The 23,084-nt window shown below is 41.8% G+C and overlaps 2 protein-coding genes across 2 annotated transcripts; one reads left to right on the top strand and one right to left on the bottom strand.

Annotated features, from left to right (window-relative positions):
• Positions 1-2,252: 2,252 nt before the first annotated feature.
• LOC109872040 (transcription cofactor HES-6) lies at positions 2,253-4,512 on the bottom strand. Its single transcript, XM_020463124.2, has 4 exons — positions 4,142-4,512; positions 3,958-4,044; positions 3,761-3,842; positions 2,253-3,390 (listed from the first exon to the last, which is right to left on the bottom strand). The coding sequence occupies exons 1-4, from the start codon at positions 4,217-4,219 to the stop codon at positions 2,927-2,929; spliced, it is 711 nt and encodes a 236-aa protein (XP_020318713.1). The 5' UTR covers positions 4,220-4,512; the 3' UTR covers positions 2,253-2,926.
• Positions 4,513-8,585: 4,073 nt separating this feature from the next.
• On the top strand, positions 8,586-15,698 carry LOC109872038 (integral membrane protein 2C). Its single transcript, XM_020463122.2, has 6 exons — positions 8,586-8,846; positions 11,377-11,514; positions 11,823-12,011; positions 12,407-12,517; positions 13,026-13,179; positions 14,053-15,698. The coding sequence occupies exons 1-6, from the start codon at positions 8,754-8,756 to the stop codon at positions 14,142-14,144; spliced, it is 777 nt and encodes a 258-aa protein (XP_020318711.1). The 5' UTR covers positions 8,586-8,753; the 3' UTR covers positions 14,145-15,698.
• The last annotated feature ends 7,386 nt before the right edge of the window (positions 15,699-23,084 follow it).

Raw genomic sequence — 23,084 nt, 5'->3', positions numbered from 1 at the left:
GTGAAATGATTGGCCATATGCTCACTTCACTAACTGTTCGAATTGAATGGCAGTGTGGCATTTCAAAATAGGCCTATCAGCCAAAATAGGGCTATTAACCACCGCATGTTAGTTATTCCACCTTTTCCTGCAGTATAGAACATTTAATTCCGATTTGCCTAAAAATGTAAGAGGAGAGGGTCAAATAAAATCCTAATGCTCGCGACCAAAAGCCCATGGCTAGATGTTATCAGTGGAAACTGGACAGGAAGGCAGACAGACAGTGAGAGAGTTGGAAAGATTTTTGCACGGCTTTTAGTAGCTTGGATCAAAGCGGCCACGGTCATTCACATGCCTCGCCGTTCGCACCTCTCCCAATTTGATGATCAGGTGTGAATCTGGACAGTTTCCCTCCTGCGGTGATGGTCACCTCTGGGGTTCCGCTAATCTGGAGTCGGCTACATCGTAAACTGACAACAAACAGTCTGTGAATGTCTCCTAATAATATGGATTTCAGGTAGAGAATTAATATACAATTCATCCAATTCATTATAGTCACCTTGGCTAGGCTATATGTTATAGAGAAGGTGTTGGATTGTTGATGTGTGTAATTTAAACGCTAGCTAGGGTACTCTTGCAAATGAGCCATATAACTCACTGAACGTTGCGTATAGGCTAATGAAATGGCATTATAACTTATCTTTAGACTTTTTTTCACATCATGCATGAATATGTATTCGATTATACAATGAGAAGAACAATTATCATTGGAATAACGAAATAGTCTTTAGAAAAACATCTTGTTTATCGTCTGTGGTTTGGAAAACTAAGAGAGGAATAACAGGGTCTAAACATGTTTATGTTGGTGGGAGTTGAGACGTTGCTAGTATATGGAGGTGTCAGAAGTGACACTTAGGGACATCAGAGAAACTTCCAAGGTGCCACTAGGTCGTCCACTGAACCCGAGGAGAAGCGCTTTCATATTCAGTGTAGGTATCTGTGGTGGGCTGTTGGGGGTCTGTTGAGATCTTTCATGCTCAAACAGTATACTTCTTCAAAGATTACAACACATGTGCTAGTGCTTTCTACTTTTGACTGAACGGTCATATTATCTGAGGTCATATTATCAAAGATGGTGGATGAATAAAGATGACTTACTTGGAGTCTCGGTCGTTAACCGTTGGGAAAAAAGGTCACAGTTCTGGTCTTCTTCAGGGTGGCTTTCTGTGTCTGGTCTGCTTAGTTCATTGTCTGGATATGAACCAGAAATAAATAGGGAGTGGGATGGCTCACTTTACGTTTCTTATATTACCCCACACAACCTCGCGGTGAACTGACATCTCCTTGGCATATTTCAAGGAATCAAAGCTGTCAGAATATCAATGAAGGCTCAGCCATCAAATGAACCAGCTGTCAGATCTCACACTGCATTGTAGAGAAGCCCCAAGGCAGACATTCTCACCTCATAATGGCCCACTGGCCCAGCTGTGCTAAAATAGGACTCAATTAAAACTTCCAAGCCTACCTTCACACACAAATGGCATACAAATGTTAATGTGTGATTCAGATCTTAAAAACAATGCTACCAGTGTAAAGCTGAAATGTGATTACTGTGGAATGACTGTTTGAGTTTAGCAGGCAATAATTGTTGCAATTTCTGCTCCCTGTTTTAGAAGTGTGCTATGCAGTAGACTTCCTTGAATGGATCGATAGTCCATTACTTTGTGTTCAATTCTTCACAGCTAAGTACACTAAACAAAAATATAAACGCAACATGTCAAGTGTTGGTCCCATATTTTCTGAGCTGAAATAAAAAATCCCTTAAAGTTTCTATAAGAACAAAATCTTATTTCTCTAAAATGTTGTGCAGAAATGTGTTTACATTCCTGTTAGTGAGCATTTCTCCTTTGCCAAGATAATCCATACATCTGACAGGTGTGGTATATCAAGAAGCTGATTTTAAAAACATGATCATTACACAAGTGGACCTTGTGCTGGGGACAATAAAAGGCCACCTTAAAATATGAAGTTTTGTCACACAACACAATGCCACAGATGTCTCAAAAGGAGCCCTTTTGTGGGGAAAAACTCATTCCGATTGGCTGGGCTGGGCTCCCCAGTGGGTGGGCCTATGCCCTCCAAGGCCCACCCATGGCTGCACCACTGATTGACTGATTTCATTAAATGAACTGTAACTCAGTCAAATCTCTGCAATTGTTGCATGTTGCGTTTATATTTTTGTTTAGAATAAATAGGATAAACTGAGTCCAATATGAAGAGAAAATGCTTTTAATAAAATTAACTAAGTCAGTGTTTGACAATTTATGTCTGAAATGAGATATGGACATGATAATAATCAGGCACAAACACTTAAAAAACGGTGTTATTACAATGTTACAGACTAATGTTACAACATTTACTTTCCTCAACCTAAACATATAAAATAATTTACACATTACTATGTGTGGTTTAATGGGACAGGTTATTTTCTATACAGCCATACTATTAACAATTACATATTTACATCTGCATTCAGGCCTACTGTACCCTCCCTTCACTGAAGGTAAATAAACCACCTATATCTGGCAAAAAGACATCTCAGATCTATAACAATGTGGAATTATTCAAAGTTGAACTATTACATACAATTAATTCATTAAATAGCTTGAATACTTATTAGTTGTTCAAACGCATTATTAGAATGGTTCAAATACAAAAAAGAGCTTTTTAAAATGATGCCACCTCTAGCCTATTTGCAACACTTTGCATTGCCAAGTGAAGTTATAGTGTCCCACTTCACATGCTTGTCCTACAAAATCTCTCATCCAACAGCCTAACAACATTCCAAGGAATTTGATCTTCAGCATTACAGAATAAAACCCAATATACAAGAACTATTGCAGGCTATTCCTCTAGTACAGGACAGTTGTAGGCCTCATTTGGGGCTCTACCAGGGTCTCCACATGGACTCGGAATAAGCCACTGTGGGCATGTTCAGAACATCCTGCTTCTCAGCGTCCACAGAGATGTGGTTCTGCTCAGAGTCAGTCTCCTCCAGATCCGAGCACAGGTCATCGCTGGAGGTAGTGGAGGGCGCCGGGGAGAGGGCTGAGGAGCTGCCGCTGGAGATGCTCTTTCCCCCAGGGGAGACCAGTGCTGCGTATATGCCCTCAGAACTGGGCCAAGTGCTGTTACTGTTAGTGGAGCAGTCTGTCATGATATCTTGGATCATCACCTGGAATTTGTCCTCGTCGTTTAGGGGCATACATTCGAGGAGGTGGTTCAAGAGCTCTGCCGCAATGGTCACGTCAATTCCAGGGCAGTTGGACACGAAGGTGTGCACCTCATGCATGCACTGGATGTAGCCCGCAGCAAACCTTTCGCTTGCCTCCCGGTTCATAGTGTCCACCTCTGACAAAGCACAGACAGAAAGGTACATTTATAACAATCTTAATTGTATCACCCTGTTGCAGGAGAACATTACTGCAATGCATGAAATGTAACACATGCTGTGTATTTGAGGTTTAAAATGGCTTCTGAAGTTTGTTATTAAGGCTTTGAAATGTCAGATTTGAATCAACCTCTACAAAAATGTCCATTCATTATAATCTACATAATTCACATGTCCTGTTGCCGCTGGATTATGTTCCTGCTGTAACAAACTGTCTTAAATTAAGATCCTACATATGTAGGCCTACACACTACTTTCCACTAGTTGTATGAAATGTCCACGTGCATAATACCATCGCGTGCATAAACCTAGCCTATGGGCCTATCTTACCTTGTGCTCGGCTTTGAATGATACACTCCACTCGTTTCACAGTCATCTCCAGCACTTCGGCGTTCTCCATCTTTAATTGTAACTGTGAATGTCAGATTGATCAAATGTAAATAACTGGTTTACAATGTAACGACAATAGGCTACACAAAGAGAGGGAGAGTGTCAGATAACGTGACATAAAATGTGCAAAAACGTACATCTGTGTCTGCGAGCAGAACTCGGAGTTCTTGCAAACTTTCATTGATGCGAGCCCGTCTCTTTTTCTCAACCAACGGTTTTCTGGTCTGAAAAAAAAAACCACATTGACCGCACATGAATAAATTATATTAAGTTACACTAAATAGCACTCAATACACAAAAATCAGCGATACTTTGGCCTACCTTTCTGTCCACTTTAATGCCATAGTATTCACCCTCGTCTCTTCTCAGTCCGTTTTTATTATTGGGAGTGGGGGCCATGTTGGAGAAGTTTAACCCAGACACTGCCAAAAACGGAGGTTTGATAAATCCACACGACCGTTACACACCGTGAATGGGACAGATGGCCTCCGGTCCCTGTTGCAAACAAAGCCAAACTGTACTTGTGCAGACGGGCACTTGATTTGTTATGCAGCCTCAAGCGCAACGATAGTGCCAGTAGTGGGTATTTATAACGCCTCACCCAATTTACATGTGAATAGAGGGGCTGACTACGCGAGCAGAAGATTGTTGAGCGCAATGCGAATCAGCCAATCGCTGGTCTAGCATTTTGTCCTCTGAGCGCTATGGCAGTTGTCGGCAGAGAGAGAGAGAGGACTTGGCTCGACCGTAAGAGGGCTATTCTTTGGTTTGTGTCCCGGCCCGAAATAGTTTATTCTTTCATAACCCACCATTCCAGTAGTGCTCCTGAGACCAATATGTTTTGAAAGAGATGGAATGAAATGATGATAATAAATAGCAAAGAGACAGTATTTTATCGTCAACTTTAAAAACCGCATTATAGGCCTATAACTTTACTTAACACATAAAACCAATATTTATTGAATTAGCAAATATAAAACGCTAAGTTAAAAAAATACCTAAAGGATCATTTTGAATGTGCCCTATAAATGTTTTATATCGTAGGCCTACTCACCATACCTTACAACTCAAACAAGCACTTAGCCTCGTCACAACCAATTGCCAAATGCCATTAGCCTCTTGTAACAGTCACAGACAATTCTCATGGTATGTCATTAGTCACCTTTACGTGTATTTCAAGTTTAATTGTGGGCCATTGCATATGCTGTCCAAAGTTGAGGCCAATTCCAACCCAATCCAACACAATTAACAGAATGGGACATTAAATCAAATCAAAGTTTATTTGTCACGTGCGATGTATACAACAGGTGTAGACCTTACAGTGAAATGCTTACTTACAGGCTATAACCAATAGTGCAAAAAATGTATTAGGTGAACAATAGGTAAGTAAAGAAATAAAACAACAGTAAAAAGACAGGCTATATACAGTAGCGAGGCTACTTACAGACACCGGTTAGTCACGCTGATTGAGGTAGTATGTACATGTAGATATGGTTAAAGTGACTATGCATATATGATGAACCGAGAGTAGCAGTAGCGTAAAAGAGGGGTTGGTGGGTGACGGGACACAACGCAGATAGCCCGGTTAGCCAATGTGCGGGAGCACTGGTTGGTCTGCCCAATTGAGGTAGTATGCACATGACTGCATATATGACAAACAGAGAGTAGCAGCAGCGTAAAAAGAGGGGTTGGGGGGGCATACACAATGCAAATAGTCCAGGTAGCCATTTGATTACCTGTTCAGGAGTCTTATGGCTTGGGGGTAAAAACTGTTGAGAAGCCTTTTTGTCCAAGACTTGGCACTCCGGTACCGCTTGCCATCAAATCAAATCAAATGTATTTATATAGCCCTTCGTACATCAGCTGATATCTCATAGTGCTGTACAGAAACCCAGCCTAAAACCCCAAACAGCAAGCAATGCAGGTGTTGAAGCACGTTGGCTAGGAAAAACTCCCAAGAAAGGTCAAAACCAAGGAAGAAACCTAGAGAGGAACCAGGCTATGAGGGGTGGCCAGTCCTCTTCTGGCTGTGCCGGGTGGAGATTATAAAAGAACATGGCCAAGATGTTCAAATGTTCATAAATGACCAGCATGGTCAAATAATAATAATCACAGTATTTGTCGAGGGTGCAGCAAGTCAGAGAGCACACTTAAATTCACACAGGACACCGGATAAGACAGGAGAAGTACTCCAGATATAAAAAACTGACCCCAGCCCCCCGACACATAAACTACTGCAGCATAAATACTGGACGCTCAGACAGGAGGGGTCAGGAGACACTGTGGCCCCATCCGATGATACCCCCGGACAGGGCCAAACAGGAAGGATATAACCCCACCCACTTTGCCAAAGCACAGCCCCCACACCACTAGAGGGATATCTTCAACCACCAACTTACCATCCTGAGACAAGGCCGAGTATAGCCCACAAAGATCTCCGCCACGGCACAACCCAAGGGGGGGCACCAACCCAGACAGGAAGATCACATCAGTGACTCAACCCACTCAAGTGACGTACCCCTCCTAGGGACGGCATGAAAGAGCAGCAGTAAGCCAATGACTCAGCCCCTGTAATAGGGTTAGAGGCAGAGAATCACAGTGGAAAGAGGGGAACCGGCCAGGCAGAGACAGCAAGGGCGGTTCGTTGCTCCAGAGCCTTTCCGTTCACCTTCACACTCCTGGGCCAGACTACACTCAATCATATGACCCACTGAAGAGATGAGTCTTCAGTAAAGACTTAAAGGTTGAGACCGAGTTTGCGTCTCTTACATGGGTAGGCAGACCATTCCATAAAATTGAGCTCTATAGCAGAAAGCCCTGCCTCCAGCTCTTTGCTTAGAAATTCTAGGGACAATTAGGAGGCCTGCGTCTTGTGACTGTAGCATACGTGTAGGTATGTACGGCAGGACCAAATCAGAGAGATAGGTAGGAGCAAGCCCATGTAATGCTTTGTAGGTTAGCAGTAAAATCTTGGAATCATCCCTTGCCTTGACTGGAAGCCAGTGTAGGGAGGCTAGCACTGGAGTAATATGATCAAATTTTTGGGTTCTAGTCAGGATTCTATCAGCTGTATTTAGCACTAACTGAAGTTTATTTGGTGCTTTATCCGGGTAGCCGGAAAGTAGAGCATTGCAGTAGTCTAACCTAGAAGTAACAAAAGCATGGATTCATTTTTCTGCATCATTTTATGACAGAAAGTTTCTAATTTTTGCAATCTTACATAGATGGTAAAAAAGCTGTCCTTGAAACAGTCTTGATATGTTTGTCAAAAGAGAGATCAGGGTCCAGAGTAACGCCGAGGTCCTTCACAGTTTTATTTGAGACGACTGTACAACCATTACGATTAATTGTCAGATCAACAGAAGATCTCTTTGTTTCTTGGGACATAGAACAAGCATTTGTTTTGTCCGAGTTTAAAAGTAGAAGGTTTGCAGCCATCCACTTCCTTATGTCTGAAAACACAGGCTTCTAGCGAGGGCAATTTTGGGGCTTCACCATGTTTCATTGAAATGTACAGCTGTGTGTCATCCGCATAGCAGTGAAAGTTAACATTATTGTTCGTCTTCAGGAAGGCCTTTTGTCCAGATGGGAAAGGGCATTGTGGAGTGCAATAGAGGTTGCATCATCTGTGGATCAGTTGGGGCGGTATGCAAATCGGAGTGGGTGTAGGGTTTCTGGGATAATGGTGTTGATGTGAGCCATTACCAACCTTTCAAAGCACTTCATGGCTACAGAGGACGTGAGTGCTACAGGTCTGTAGTCATTTAGGCCAAGTTTGAATTGGAAAATGTGCCACATTTCATTCCAGTCCTATTTCAGTCTTGAATAGGCTAAAGGAATGTCTTATCTACATTGTAGTCTACTGTAGGCCTGTTCATCCTTGGGCACATGGGCTCCATCCATGCTTCTGTTTATTGAGAAGTGTACAATTAATTTGAGATAATATTGTTTTCTCTCCATTTGTGCTCTATTCCTCTCTACAGATCTGACAGACATACAGACATCTCATACACTGCTAGAGAGGTTGTTATTATCTCATATGAATAGTTCATTACTGCTCAGTAGGAAGATGCACATACGATATGGCCTTTATAAGAATAAAACAGCCCTTAAACCAAATAAAGTGTTACCACAACTTTTTCAACAGTGTGACATCACACCTTATATAGCTTAGGTCAGTGTACCTTTATCAGTTACTATACCAACTGAATTTTGCTCTGCCCGGAGTTCCCCTAAAGTACCCCCTCATGTGTATTTTACCAGTAAGCCTGTGGTCTCAAGAGTCTTCTCAAGTACCCCTGTGGATGGGCAGAGTACCCCCAAGGGTCCTAGTACCCCTGGTGGGAACCCCTGATTATAAATGTGTGGTTACATTCACATACTCTCACATATCCAATTTCCAGTCATTAAAGAGATAATTTGAGTATCACTCCTGTATATGAGTATCATTATAGACTTCCGGAATATCAGAGCCTATTGAGGAAAATCAGCAGAGAAAAAACGATAAAAATAAGATAAGGAAGTTATACCCATATCTGGTGCAAAACTTCAAAATAAAAGTCCCTGAACGAATCTCGCAAATAAACCCCTATTTCTGAATCGAAATCATGCAGTGAATTCAGGTGCAAAATTGTTTTTAGTCCAGAAATATCGATACAAACATCAATCAAATTATTATAAAACATAATAACGTCGACAACAGGTTAATAATAGCAACATGTTGATCAAGCCATATGGATGTTGACTCTTACTTTGAAAAGCGATTGGGGTCTGATTTTTTTCCGAGTCCTACACAGAATTGTTCGTCACAGCTACGCTCATCTGAGGTCAGAGAGGAGCCTGATACGACGGGGGCGAGAGAACAGTGCAACTATATAATCTACCAGTGTCGAATGAGGAAGTCAGTGTAGTGAAAAAGGTAAAACATACAAAGATGGTGAAGATAACTTTCCAGCCGATCACGGCGCAGAAACCAGAGAAGGAGCTCGATGGAGACAAAGCCGAGATTCTCATGCCCTATGAACACGTGAGTTCAGCGTCTCTTTTCTTTGTTCCATGATGTATTGACAGCGTTGGGGTAAAATAGGGATGTTTTGCTGACCAATGCAATAATTAGATTATATCAGGGCTATGTTTTCTTATTTGCGTTATAGTTCAATCGTTGACTATTTGTTCATGTAGCCTAAGGATTGCGTTGATGTAAAATATATTACAGTCCAAAAGAGCCCATAACATCAGTTGTAGACTAATTTGCATTGTAGGCTACCACGATATCATTTAAGCTACTGTTACAGTATCATGTGTTACTACTACTGTTACTAGAAAGTATACACTGCTGCTGTGAAAGCGCTGGAAACACGCATACAAAGTAGCCTAACCTTTTAAAATCGATACAAGCTAGCCAGCGAAGCCCGAGGATGTTGACATTACATCACCTTGTGAGGCTAGCTGGGGACACTGCAGATAACTCGGTGTGCAGCAGACGTAACCACGAATCGTAGGCTGGCTATGCTAGACCATGCCACTCGAGCAATTACTATGTTTATCTACAACTTCCAAGACAACACGTTATTAGGTTGATATTGGGAAGTTGAATCTTCTCGACAGTCTGTAAATTGTGCAAACAAATGGGGACGTTATCGCTGCGTTATGGTTACGTCACCGAGGTGTTTTTCCCCAGCAAATCCAGCAGGTAGCGCGTAAGGGGCACTTGCGCAGTTGGGCTGTTTTTAGAAATAAGGGTAGTGGGATTTCCTTTCCTTGTGTCATTGCCCTCATCTATGCAGTCTGCACTCATCTAAAAATACTTCCCAGGTGCAATATGCTAGAAGAAAGTCATACTTTGGTTGGCTTTCATCTGTTCTCTTCTTTTAAATCGGATAAAGGAGATGAGGAAAGGAAGTGACACTTGTTGAGAGAGTCATAAGAAATATGCATTTGGTTACAGCTGTCAGGGAGCTGCTAAAAGGGTGGCCATACTGCATTTGCATAGAAAGCCTCCCACACGGTTGTGTCTATATGAAGCTGCTCAATATGTTAGCACTGACATCCCAGTTATAGGTCTGTCTGTCATTAGAGTGCACCTAGATGGGATATTGTCAGGCAGGCTAATACAATTCATAGTAAATCTGAAACTTATGCTGAACATTGAATTGTATTTCTGCAAGTGACAGAATCCATGCATTTACAGCTTTGCAGTTGAATTGTCAATCTAAGCAACTGTAGGAGCTAGATAACTCTACCCTCATCCATCAGATTCAGAAATGGTCAACATTGACTTGATTATGACCCTCGAATGGATGTGAGTTTCTAGGCTCTAGAAATTAGGCTGTATTTCACTAGTCAGATTAGTTAGCTCAAGTAAGATCAAATCTAGATCTGACGTAGAACTACGCTGAACAGAAATATCCCATGTTTCATGAGCTGAAAAAAAAATCCCTTTCAGTTTCCATATGCACAATAAGTTTATTTCTCTAAAATGTTGTGCGCACGTTTTTTATTATATCCCTGTTAGTGAGCATTTCTGCTTTGCCAAGACAATCCATCCACCTGACAGGTGTGGCATATCAAGAAGCTGATTAAACATCATGATCATTACACAGGTGCACTTTGTACTGGGGACAATAAAAGGCCACTTTAAAATGTGCAGTTCTGTCACACAACAGGGGAAGGGGCTAATATTTCTGTATGTAAAACTCATTCTGATTGGCTGGCCCTGGCTCCCCATCCCAAGTTTCCTCCCAGGCCCACCCATGGCTGCACCCCTGCCTAGTCATGGGAAATCCATAGATTAGGCCCTAATGCATTTATTTAAATTGACTGATTTATTTATATGAACTTTAACTCAGTCAAATCTTTGAAATTGTTGCATTTATATAGTTTTGTTCAGTATACATCTGTGTTTGGCAAGTCCCAATCTGAAGGTGTGAGATCGTGTACCTCAAATGAATGACATGGTTAGGATTTTGACGTCATGTAGGGAGGTGGGAGACAGGGGATGCTCGTAAAGGAGACGTGTGGATACCAAATCTGTATGTGTGTGTATAAGGATTATTAATACCAAATCTGGCTTGAGATTCCACTTCCACGCAATCACTGTGATCACTCCCTCCCACTGGAGGTGTGTGTGATGTAACGCTGTCACAGCTAGAAGTAGGGCATGTGGAAGTCGAATCCTAAGAATAGAACTCACAGACAACCGTGACAGCCTCCCTCGCCATCACTCGGCAAGCACAACGCAATCTGCCTCATCCCTTTTGATCCTCCATAGTCCCTAGCAACTGTGTGTGGGTACCGTTTCTAGGTGGCGAGTAGTGTGTCGCTAATAGCAAACAGATTGACGGTAGGACTGAGAGACTGGGGGTGGGCAGTTGGGATGACAAGGCATCTTCAGCATCTCTAGCCTTCAGCCTATATTATAAAACGGCAATGTAAATAGTGTAAGTAGCGGCAATGTAAATAGTCTGGTTGGCCATTTGATTAATTAACTCTTAAGTTGAATAGTTTTATCTGACATTGGCCTGTAGGTCTGACCTGTGTATTGTCTCTTTCTCCAGGAGGAGCTGGTTCTTCCCCTGAGGCCAAAGCAGTCTCATCTGAACGGGCTGTGTTGTCTCACCTTTGGCCTGGTGGTCTTCATGTCAGGACTGGTGCTGGCCTCCATATACGTCTACCGGTACTACTTCATACAACAGGTATACTACTATACTGCACCACTCTGCACTCCACTATACAACTACCACTAGTACCTCCTATTTTATACCACAGGTTAGATATTATACTATTTTTGCATACTACCTTACAACTATACTACTTTATACTACACTATACTACTGTACAACTGCCAGTAGTAGCTACTATTACATCATACCTCACATGTTCAATCATACAGACAGATTGGTTCTGATTGAAGAAATGATACATGCTATAGATATACCACAGATGGATATCCCCATGACTATACTAACCCTGTTCTGCTCTGTTCTCCCTCTGTGTGTTCTAGATTCCTGAGGACAGCCTGTTCCACTGCAGGGTTCTGTATGAGGACTCTGTGTACGCCCCCCTGCATGGCAGACAGGAGCTGGAGGAGAACGTGGGCATCTACCTGGACGACAACTACGAGCAGATCAGCGTGCCTGTGCCCCACTTCGGAGGGAGCGACCCCGCAGACATCATCCATGACTTCCAGAGGGTAAGTCATCCCTATGCCTGTCCCACACACTCATTGTGTAGTGTGATACAAGGTGGCCATTTTGTGTCCAAATGCTCGCCCATTGGTATACATATGAGAATAGGATTCTGGAGGACATGTCTATTAGGGTCAGTGGTCTATAAGGCAATGAACGTTTTATGTGATCTTTTCTGTCAGTTAGCATACTGGAGTAAAAATAAATAAAAATCTAATTGTATTTGTCACATGCGCCGAATACAACACATGTAGACCTTACTGTGAAATGCATACTTACAAGCCCTTAACCAACAATGCAGTTTTAAGAAAAGAGTTAAGAAAATAATTACTAAATGAACAAAAACTTTAAAAAAAAATTAAAAACAGGATTCATGTTTTGTTGTCATTTCTAATTCCAGGGTCTGACTGTGTACCATGACATTGCCCTGGACAAGTGTTACGTGATTGAGCTCAACACCACCCTGGTCATGCCACCAAGGAACCTCTGGGAGCTGCTGGTCAATGTCAAGGTACGCTATTGTGTTGTATCTGGGTTAGGTCTGTCAGAGGAAAACTGTTTGTGTGTGTGTGGCTGTCCATCAGAGGGACAGTCTGCCCATGCATATTTATTATACAAAAGGACATTGCAGCCATGTGTACCGTCTGTCCTGTGAAGGGCATTGTACTAACGGAGGGTTTCCAACTGGCGGCACGCGGCCCGAACTTTGTATACAGTAAAAAATAAACACCAAATCAGCTCCAAGTGATTTTAATTTAAGTAGTCTGTTCCTAAGTAGTCCCATGCATAATAGAGAGATATGACATGATCGTATACAAATGTAAGCAAGGTTTGAAATGATTGTTTTAGTCAAACATTAAATCTGTTTGGGATTCTTGTGGTCAATTTAGTCTACATATTATATGTAATTATGTTCCGGGCCCCCCGAACATCCACTCAATAAAAATCACTTTAGTGGCTGAATCTAGTTGATGATCCCTGTACTAACGTGTGTTTGTGTTTCTCTCCCTCTCCAATAGAAGGGGACGTATCTGCCCCAGACCTACATTATCCAGGAGGAGATGGTGGTGACGGGGAGGGTGAGGAACATGAGACCGCTGGGGCCCTTCATCCACCGGCTCTGCTACGGCAAAGACACCTACCGCCTCAAACGCCGACGCGACGCACGTCGACGTAAGTACAACACACACACACCAACAACACATCATTTTTCCTTCTGTCTCACACATCCACTTTCACACACAGATGTCCTTGTCAACATGAGATGCATGTAAGTACTAGGTCATTAGTTAGGCTCTTCCTGTCCTGCACAGAGGAGAGGAGAACAAAGGGTTGTGTGTTTCACAGTAGTCACTGTGTCGGTCTGAATCCATGGGCTGGCTGACTGTCTGGTGACACCCCTCATCACAGAGGAAACGGAGATGGCCAGGTCCATATCGGTGCTTCCTGTGCTGGCTCAGAGAGAGTGTATGGGCTCTGCCAGGCGCTTGCCTCCCACTGTATGAGTTCTAAGTGACCTCCATGCACAGATCCTTCTTGATCACCATGTCAGAACCATCGTGTGTGTGTGCATGTGAGTCATTTTTCCAACACACCACGCAGGTCCAATGATCAGACAGCGTGCGTGGGGGAGGAAGTGATGCGTAGTAGTGATGTGCTCCATGAGCCTCTGTGATTGGCGAGTTGTAAAACCAGAGCATTGATGTAACATGCTTCCTCTGAGCACATATATGGGCTGACGAGCAACTACATTGATCCAAGATGAGGCTGGTACTGGTAGTCATGGTAACAGTGAGGTAGGCAGTGGGATCCCCCTCAACTGTGTATATTGTTCAATATCTAGTCTTCAGAGGATGATACCATAATGGTTATTAGGCACCTACTATGTTGACATATGGGGAGTTACCTCTGTAACCCAGCAAAGCAATAGCACCATAGATATCCCAAACCCTATGGATCATATATCATAAGTATAACATCATTGAACATGACACATAAAACTGTGTGTAAGCTTACCTCTCTTCCATTCTTCTCTCCCTCCTCCAGGCATCAACAAGCGTGAGGCGAGGAACTGCCACAGCATCCGTCACTTTGAGAACACCTTTGTCGTTGAGACAGTGATCTGCGACAGGGTCTAAATACTGAGAAAGAAGATGGCCACCCTACACCACCAAGCCCACTCTGAAACCATACCTCGCGCATCCCTTAGGCTTTATATTGCACTTTAAAAAGCATGTGTTTGTCCACTAGTTTTTGATTTGAATGTTGTTTTTTTATTCCTTTTTTGTCCCAAGTTGAATTGTTGTTTACTGCTCTGGTGTTGTTTCTATTATTTGTTTGTTTTTTGTATTCCAATTATCTGTATATTTCGATAATGTCGGTAATGCGATGAATATGTAGCTTTTTTGTTTGGGATTTCATGTCATGTTGTTGCACTGATGTTTTTTATTTGTATCGATTTGAAGTCGACGCCAGCATAATCAGATGAGTTGTCTTAGGTTTTTACTTCAATCGATTCAGATTGAGTTAGTCCTTTCTGTATAGTACTTCTAACCCTGTGCAGTGTGTGACAGTGAGGAGAATTGGGCGTTACGATGCTGCGTGTGTTGTGCACAGACACATGTTTCTAATTGTCTCTTGGTTCAACCAAATGAACCCATGATGATGTCTTGTTTTGGATGTCCAGAAATACCGAAACATACCTCATATATTTTAGATGTTTTTTTTCGATTGCAATTTAAATCATCAATTGTTTGTGTATGTATTCTGCATCGTTCCTATAAGCAATATATACTGTATATGGATTTTTCTTGGATTTCATATTCAAATGTGCATAGATTTTTATCTGAGCTTCTTTTGTGATTGAATGATAATTTCTCTATGGTTTGTCCCTCTTGTGGTATCTTCCACTGGTTGACTCTCTGGGTCTCACATGGCTTTAGACTGTATAAAGTAGCAGTGCTTTGGACGGGCCAACGGAACCAAATTTATAGTCACTAACGCTATGTTGAGTCCTGAGTGTGTTACTTAGGCATATATAGATTACCTACAGATGTAGCCTCTTAATTTGATCAAGAAGAACATTCCTGAAATGTAAAACTTGTGTATTTGAGGTTTTAAAAAGGCTTCTGAAGTTTGAAATGTCAGACTTGATTTTCCCTTACAGAAAATGTATCAACACCTACAAAAACATATAATTTACATTTCCTGTTGCTGCAGGATTATTTTATTTCTGTAGCAAACTGGCTCAAATTAAAATCCTACATCTGTACATTTGGATAGGTTTTAGAGTTGAACTCTTTCGGTGTGTCTTTCTGGCTACGTCCTGATTCTGAGAGGGAGTGTGCAAGTGCACACTTCAGGAGAAGGGTGGAGAATTAGATGCAGCCGCCCTCTTTCTCCTGTCTTAGTAGTGGGCTTGGCCTCTTGTCTGCAGTTGAGTCCTTGTAGCCGGTCTCCATTCCCACTATCCAGACTATCTCTCTATTGCATGCCTCTCTCTTAACCTTTTTTTACAATCGATCTACTGTATGATATAGAGAAATTCTGTTGCTCTTTCAAAGGGGACCTACTGTATGATATTGGCTTTCATGATCTGTCCCCTTCTGACTCGCCATGCTGTACAGTCATTTAGCTTGTAATAGCTTATCTTACTACCTAATAAATAAACATGTAAAACATCCTTTCTTTGATTTCATTGTCCTGTGTGTGTTTTAGACAAACAGAAATAAACTTAGAATACAAAGGATATCATGGGTACCAAAATCTACAATGTTTCATATTTCTCTTAAATAAAAATGATACAATTTCTGCAAAACACCATTAACAGAAGTCAAACCAATGACCAATAATTATTGAAAATTACATTGCTACATTTCAACTATATCTCCCTTCAGAGGAAGACATTCAAGAGCTTTATAAAAAAAAAAGTTCTAAAACATGTATATAGACCGAAGCTGTAATGTAACTTGTAATAGACATTTGGTGCATGAGTTATGTATCTAGGACACTTCAGGGATATTAGTGACATCTCTCTCTCCTGCCACACAAACTGCACACACTCAACACAAGTAAAAAATTTTTTTTTTTAAATCCCCACAACATCCAAACATGACAGAAGTCAATTTCACAAGGGAAGCGAGACTAAGCGATACAGTACAAATGAGAGTGCTTCATATGTCAACACCTTACCAAAGTAATTTCCTGACATTTGTCGTTTGACGTATCACACGCATACACAAATACAGCATGTGTAAGAACAACTTAGCATGCGCCATGTTAACACGTTCATGACCATCTACAGTATATTATATAATAATACAGTGCCTTCAGAAAGTTACCATTGTGTTGTGTTACAGCCTTAAAAAACTCTTAAAGATCGGACCATTTTTAAAAATTTTCGCCTAAAATGACATACCAAAATCAACTGCCTGTAGCTCAGGCGGTGAAGCAAGGCTATGCATATTCTTGATAGCATTTGAAAAGAAACACTTTGAAGTTTGTGGAAATGTGAAATGAATGTAGGAGAACAATGCACTTTAGATCTGGTAAAAGAAAAACCAACCGTTTCTTTGTATTGTTTTTGTACCATCATGTTTGAAATGCAAGAGAAAGGCCATAATGTATTATTCCAGGCCAGATTAAATTTAGATTTTGGCCACTAGATGGCAGCAGTGTATGAGCAAAGTTTTAGACTGATCCAATGAATCATTGTATTTCTGTTCAACATTTTGTATCAAGTCTGCCCAAATGTGCCTATTGTGTTATTAATAACTTTTCAAGTTCATAACTGTGCACACTCCTGAAACAATAGCATGATATTATTTCACTGTAATAGTTACTGTAAATTGGACAGTGCAGTTAGATTAACAAGAATTTAAAGAATTAACAATAATTTTCTGACAATATCAGATATGTCTATGTCCTGGGAAATGTTCTTGTTACTTATAACCTCATGCTAATCGCATGCTAACCTCAACCTCATGCTAACCTCATGTTATTCTGCACATTGTGCAATGGGCCAGAGAGAAAAATATGCAGTGCAGAGAGGGTACCTGTGGGTGGTTCTGTATGTGATTTTGCACATCTCTGGAGGGCTGGGATGGACTGACTGACTGACCTATTAACTGACTGATTAACAGACTGACGGACGCTTAACTACTGCAGCTTTCAGAGCTGGAGGTTGAAAGATAAAGCCATTTCCTCTTTTAGCAGTTCTTGTTTATGCCAGCTTCTAAATTGTACTCAAGCTGTGAAATTGTTGACAACTGTGAGACAGAAGTGACTGTAAATGTGGAAGATAGCTGTGCCTCTGTGCAAGAACTATCAGCCAGTGTCATGTTCAGTTTCTCGTGAATCTTTTTCAAGGGGTGGATCAGCTTTAATATTGTGGATAGATTGTTGCTTCCATCAATATAATTTTCTGCATAAATTCTAATCCGCCATATATTTTTGGGGTAAATATATACAGTATATCACAAAAGTGAGTACACCCCTCACATTTTTGTAAATATTTGAGTATATCTTTTCATGTGACAACAATAAAGAAATGACACTTTGCTACAATGTAAAGTAGTGAGTATACAACTTGTATAACAGTTTAAATTTGCTGTCCCCTCAAAATAACTCAACACACAGACATTAATGTCTAAACCGCTGGCAACAAAAGTGAGTACACCCCTAAGTGAAAATGTCCAAATTGGGCCCAATTAGCCATTTCCATCCCCGGTGTCACTTGACTCGTTAGTGTTACAAGGTCTCAGGTGTGAATGGGGAGCAGGTGTGTTAAATTTGGTGTCATCGCTCTCACACTCCCTCATACTGACTGGTCACTGGAAGTTCAACATGGCACCTCATGGCAAAGAACTCTCTGAGGAGCTGAAAAAATCATATAAATAAATCTAGAAACATTCATACATATATACATATACACACTATTTTAGAATATACCTTTACTATACCCCACAAACCCTACCACCCCTCCAACAATTGGAGTAAACTAATAAACAACACTTAATAAACAACCTTGTTGTTATTAGTCCCACCCTTCAGCTCCATTCAACCCCTCCCACCTATCGCTTAACACCATCCATTTTTATCATATCATGAATCTTTAGAAGAACAGATCTAAGTGCATTCATTTCAATCAATGCTTCAGCTAAGTTTTTCAGTCTGTTAAACGCCCAAATCAATGACTAGGTCCAAAACATTTGTTTTACCTAAATGACTACCGACGCGTAGCACTCACATCTTTAACCATGAAGTGTTTTGAAAGGCTGGTCATGGCTCACATCAACACCATTATCCCAGAAACCCGAGACCCACTCTAATTTGCATACCGCCCCAACAGATCCACAGATGATGCAATCTCTATTGCGCTCCACACTGCCCTTTCACACCTGGACAAAAGGAACACCTATGTGAGAATGCTATTCATTGAGGACAGCTCAGCGTTCAACTCAAAGCTCAACAATAAGCTAAGAACCCTAGGACTAAACACCTCCCTCTGCAACTGGATTCTGGACTTCCTGGGCCACCCCCAGGTGGTAAGGGTAGGTAACAGCACATCTGCCACGCTGATCCACAACACAGGGGCCCCTCAGGGTTGCATGCTCAGTCCCCTCCTGTACTCCCTGTTCACTTATGACTGCACGGCCAGGCACGACTCCAAAACCATCATTAAGTTTGCAGACGACACAACAGTGGTAAGCCTGATCACCGACCACGACGAGACAGCCTATAGGGAGGAGGTCAGACACCTGGCCGTGTGGTGCCAGGACAACAACCTCTCCCTCAGCGTGATCAAGATAAAGTAGATGATTGTGGACTACAGGAAAAAGAGGACAGAGCACTCCCCCATTCTCATCGACGGGGCTGCAGTTAAGCAGGTTGAGAACTTCAAGTTCCTTGGTGTCCACATCACCAACAAACTAACATGATCCAAGCACACCAAGACAGTCGTGAAGAGGGCACGACAAAACCTATTCCCCCTCAGGAGACTGAAAAGAATTGGCATGGATCCTCAGGTCCTCAAACGTTTAACAGCTGCACCATCGAGTGCATCCTGACTGGTTGTATCCCTGCCTGGTATGGCAACTTTTCGGCCTCCGACCGCAAGGCACTACAGAGGGTAGTGCGAACGGCCCAGTACATCACTGGGGCCAAGCTTTCTGGCATCCAGGACCTCTATACCAGGTGGTGTCAGAGGAAGGCTCTAAAAATGGTCAAAGACTCCAGCCACCCTAGTCATAGACTGTTCTCTCTGCTACCGCACGGCAAGCGGTACCGGAGTGCCAACTCTAGATCCAAGAGGCTTCTTAACAGCTTCTATCCCCAAGCCATAAGACTCCTGAATAGCTAATCAAATGGCTACCCAGATTATTTGCATTGCCCACCCCCATTTTACACCGCTGCTACTCTCTGTTGTTATCATCTATGCATAGTCACTTTAATAACTTTACCTACGTGTACATATTACCTCAAATAACCAGCGCCCCCCCTTACATTGACTCTGTAACGGTACCCCGTGTATATAGTCTCGCTGTTGTTATTTTACTGCTGCTCTTTAATTACTTGTTACTTTTATTTATTATTCGTATCCATATTTTTCTTAAAATGCATTGTTGGTTAGGGACAGGTAAGTAAGCATTTCACTGTAAGGTATTTCACTGTATTCGGCGCATGTGACTAATACAATTTGATCGCATTCACATTCACAGCAGATGTTAATGTGAGTGTAGCGAAATGCTTGTGCTTCTAGTTCTAGTTCTGTGCAGTAATATCTAACAAGTAATCTAACAATTCCACAAGAACTACCTAATACACACAAATCTAAAGGGGTGAATGAGAATATGTACATATAAATATATGGATGAGCAATGACCAAGCGGCATAGGCAAGATACAATAGATGGTATAAAATACAGTATATACCTATGAGATGAGCAATGTTAGATATGTAAACCTTATTAAAGTGGTATTATTAAAGTGACTAGTGATCAATTTATTTTTGAGTCTGTATATAGGCAACAGCCTCTCTGAGTTAGTGATTGCTGTTTAACAGTCTGATGGCCTTGAGATAGAAGCTGTTTTTCAGTCTCTCGGTCCCAGCTTTGATGCACCTGTACTGACCTCACCTTCTGGATGATAGCGGGGTGAACAGGCAGGGGCTCGGGTGGTTTTTGTCCTTGATGATCTTTTTGGCCTTCCTGTGACATTGGGTGCTATAGGTGTCCTGGAGGTCAGGTAGTTTTCCCCCGGTGACACGTTGTGCAGACCGCATCACTCTCTGGAGAGCCTTGCGGTTGTGGGCGGAGCAGTTGCCGTACCAGGCGGTGATACAGCCCAACAGGATGCTCTCAATTGTGCATCTGTAAAAGTTTGTGAGGGTTTTAGGTGACAAGCCAAATTTCTTCAGCCTCCTTCACCACACTTATGGCTAGGATGTGGGGATTGAGCTTGGGCTGATTCCAGTGTGTGTTTTCTGGCACAAATGTATTACTTGGGACTCTGGCCTCTAGGGATATCCTTGTCTCATTGCGCACTAGCGACTCCTGTGGTGGCCCTGGCGCAGTGCATGCTGACCAGGTTGCTAAGTGTACTGTGTTTTCTCCGACACGTTGGTGCGGCTGGCTTCCGGGTTGGATGCGCGCTGTGTTAAGAAGCAATGCGGTTGGGTTGTGTTTCGGAGGGCGCATGACTCTTAAATTCTTTAAGAGTCCTGTTTAAGTAGCATTTTGATACTTTGTGCAAGGCAATTGATAAGTGTTAAAACCTTTGTGGATGGGGCCTCCCTAGTGGAGCAGTGGTCTAAGACTGCTTCGCAGTGCCAACTGCGTTGCTACAGATGCTGGTTCGATTCCCAGCCCAGCCGCGACCGGGAGACCCATTAGGCGACGCACAATTGGCCCAGCGTAGTCCCGTTTATGGAGTGTTTGGCCGGCTGGGATGTCCTTGTCCCATCATGCTGTAGTGACTCCTGTGGCGGGCCAGGTGCATGCACTCTGACACGGTCACCAGGTGTACGGTGTTTCCTCTGACACATTTGTGCGGCTGGCATCCGGGTTAAGTGTGCATTATGTCAAGAAGCAGTGCGGCTTGGTGGGGTTGTGTTTCATAGGATGCACGGCTCTCGACCTTCGCCTCTCCCAGGGCCGTAAGGAGTTGCAACGATGACAAGACTATTGGATATGATATAAAGGGGGTAAAAAATAAATTAATAAATAGTTTTAAAAATGTGTGGATGGGTATAATTTGTATGTATAAAATGTATAATAGTCATATTTAAAATTACTAAATCGGGTAATTTTGTATACATTTATTTAAATTTGCATCGGGCTGCTTCTGGGGGGATTCTGGTACGATGCTGATAAAGTCGTCTGAATTACAGTAGACGGAAACGGCCCGATGTGGGCCGATTTAGGGCAGTCATTCGTATTGATTCCAGGCAATTCAATCAGTTCCGTATCCGGGTACAGTTTGCTAAAAAAACAACAACCCAACCCAAATGCTAGATGAGATGGGAATGCCTAAAGATTGTGGACCAGATTGGCAAGCTAAGCATTGCACATGTGTGTACAAAATGTAATTAAATAAACATTAAGGCTGAAAAAAAATATTGACACTTAAAAAAAGTGAAATATGCCTTTAAGAGAAAGAATAAGGCAGTTACAGCAAGGTGGTAGATCAAAAAAAACAAACAGGGTTTGATCAAAAGGCTTTACCACTGTGTTCTATTTGCCTTCTATGTTTTACACCATGAAGATGAAAACAGATTTTCCATCAAAGCCAGAATATGTGCACTTTTCTCAGCCCATGTATTATCAAGATCCCAAGTGTACAGCTAGACATCAGTCACAATTTTTGTAGAACTGTAAGGGAAATGTGAAGGAAATGTTCTTGTGTGAAGAGATAGCCTTGAAAATGTTCATCTTGTCATTGGTGTCAAACAATCCGTGCTTCCTGCCTGTGCTTGGTAAAGATATGAGGGGGGCATCATAACCCCTTCCTTAGGACCATCTGGCAGAACGCCCAGAATATGTTCTTTAAATTAAGATAGGAGACGGTGCCAGACACATGTAGGAACCAACCCACTGAATAATGTTTATGTAGGTTGTTATGCAGATGTATATAAGGCTGTATGTAAGGAAAGCCATTTTAGAGCTCACTTCAGACCGGTACTTTATGCATCTAAGTTTGACTGTGACCTCTCCAGTTTGCTGACAATAAAGAGTGATTAGTTTAATATTGACTTCTCGTGTCCCTGTGTTGAATTTCCACAACACTTCCTATCAGCTTTAAAACACCAGGTTTAGTTAAGGTACATGTAACGTGATGATAGGGATTGTTTTGAACAACCACATTTAAGAAAACATGAAAAATAATACTGTTTAAGTTGTTAGAATAAAATTGAATCGAATAATTTAATCTAATGACATAACAAAACGTATTTTGACAGTCAGTAACATAAGTTTGAAGGTTGCTGTTATATAAAAACAGTCTAATATAGGTTTTAATAACAGGTGGACTTCTCTTTGGACTGTTGTCTAACAAAACAGTCGTGAATTATCACAAGAGCGTAAATGAATGCTAAAACAATAATGTAAAGGCTTTTTATACAATTTAGCAGGGTTGGGGTCAATGTTCATCCAGTCACGTATCTTTTGCAATCCCCTCCTACCTATACAGTGCATACAGTTGAAGTCGGAAGTTTACATACACCTTAGCCAAATGCATTTAAACTCAGTTTTCACAATTCCTGACATTTAATCCAACTAAAAATCCCCTGTCTAGGTCAGTTAAGATCACCACTTTATTTTAAGAATGTGAAATGTCAGAATAAAAGTAGAGAGAATATTTATTTCAGCTTTAATTTCTTTCATCACATTCCCAGTGGGTCAGAAGTTTACATACACTCAATTAGTTTTTGGTAGCATTGCCTTTAAATTGTTTAGCTTGGGTCAAACGTTTCGGGTAGCCTTCCACAAGCTTCCCACAGTAAGTGGGGTGAATTTTGGCCCATTCCTCCTGACAGAGCTGATGTAACTGTCAGGTCTTTAGGCCTCCTTGCTCACACACGCT

The sequence above is a fragment of the Oncorhynchus kisutch genome, linkage group LG27, assembly GCF_002021735.2.
Source record: "Oncorhynchus kisutch isolate 150728-3 linkage group LG27, Okis_V2, whole genome shotgun sequence".
Taxonomy (NCBI): Eukaryota; Metazoa; Chordata; class Actinopteri; order Salmoniformes; family Salmonidae; genus Oncorhynchus; species Oncorhynchus kisutch.
Note: the sequence above shows the minus strand (reverse complement) of the source record. Positions and strands in the feature narration are given on the sequence as shown.

Bases quoted from the DNA above. Each gene is read 5' to 3' on its own strand.
- LOC109872040 (XM_020463124.2), bottom strand. From the start codon at position 4,219: ATGGCCCCCACTCCCAATAATAAAAACGGACTGAGAAGAGACGAGGGT. The intron at 4,045-4,141 runs GTAGGCCAAAGT...TTTTTTTTTCAG, and splicing joins GCATTAAAGTGGACAGAAAG to ACCAGAAAACCGTTGGTTGA. The intron at 3,843-3,957 runs GTACGTTTTTGC...TGACATTCACAG, and splicing joins TTCTGCTCGCAGACACAGAT to TTACAATTAAAGATGGAGAA.
- LOC109872038 (XM_020463122.2), top strand. From the start codon at position 8,754: ATGGTGAAGATAACTTTCCAGCCGATCACGGCGCAGAAACCAGAGAAG. The intron at 12,012-12,406 runs GTAAGTCATCCC...TTCTAATTCCAG, and splicing joins TCATCCATGACTTCCAGAGG to GGTCTGACTGTGTACCATGA. The intron at 13,180-14,052 runs GTAAGTACAACA...TCCCTCCTCCAG, and splicing joins CCGACGCGACGCACGTCGAC to GCATCAACAAGCGTGAGGCG.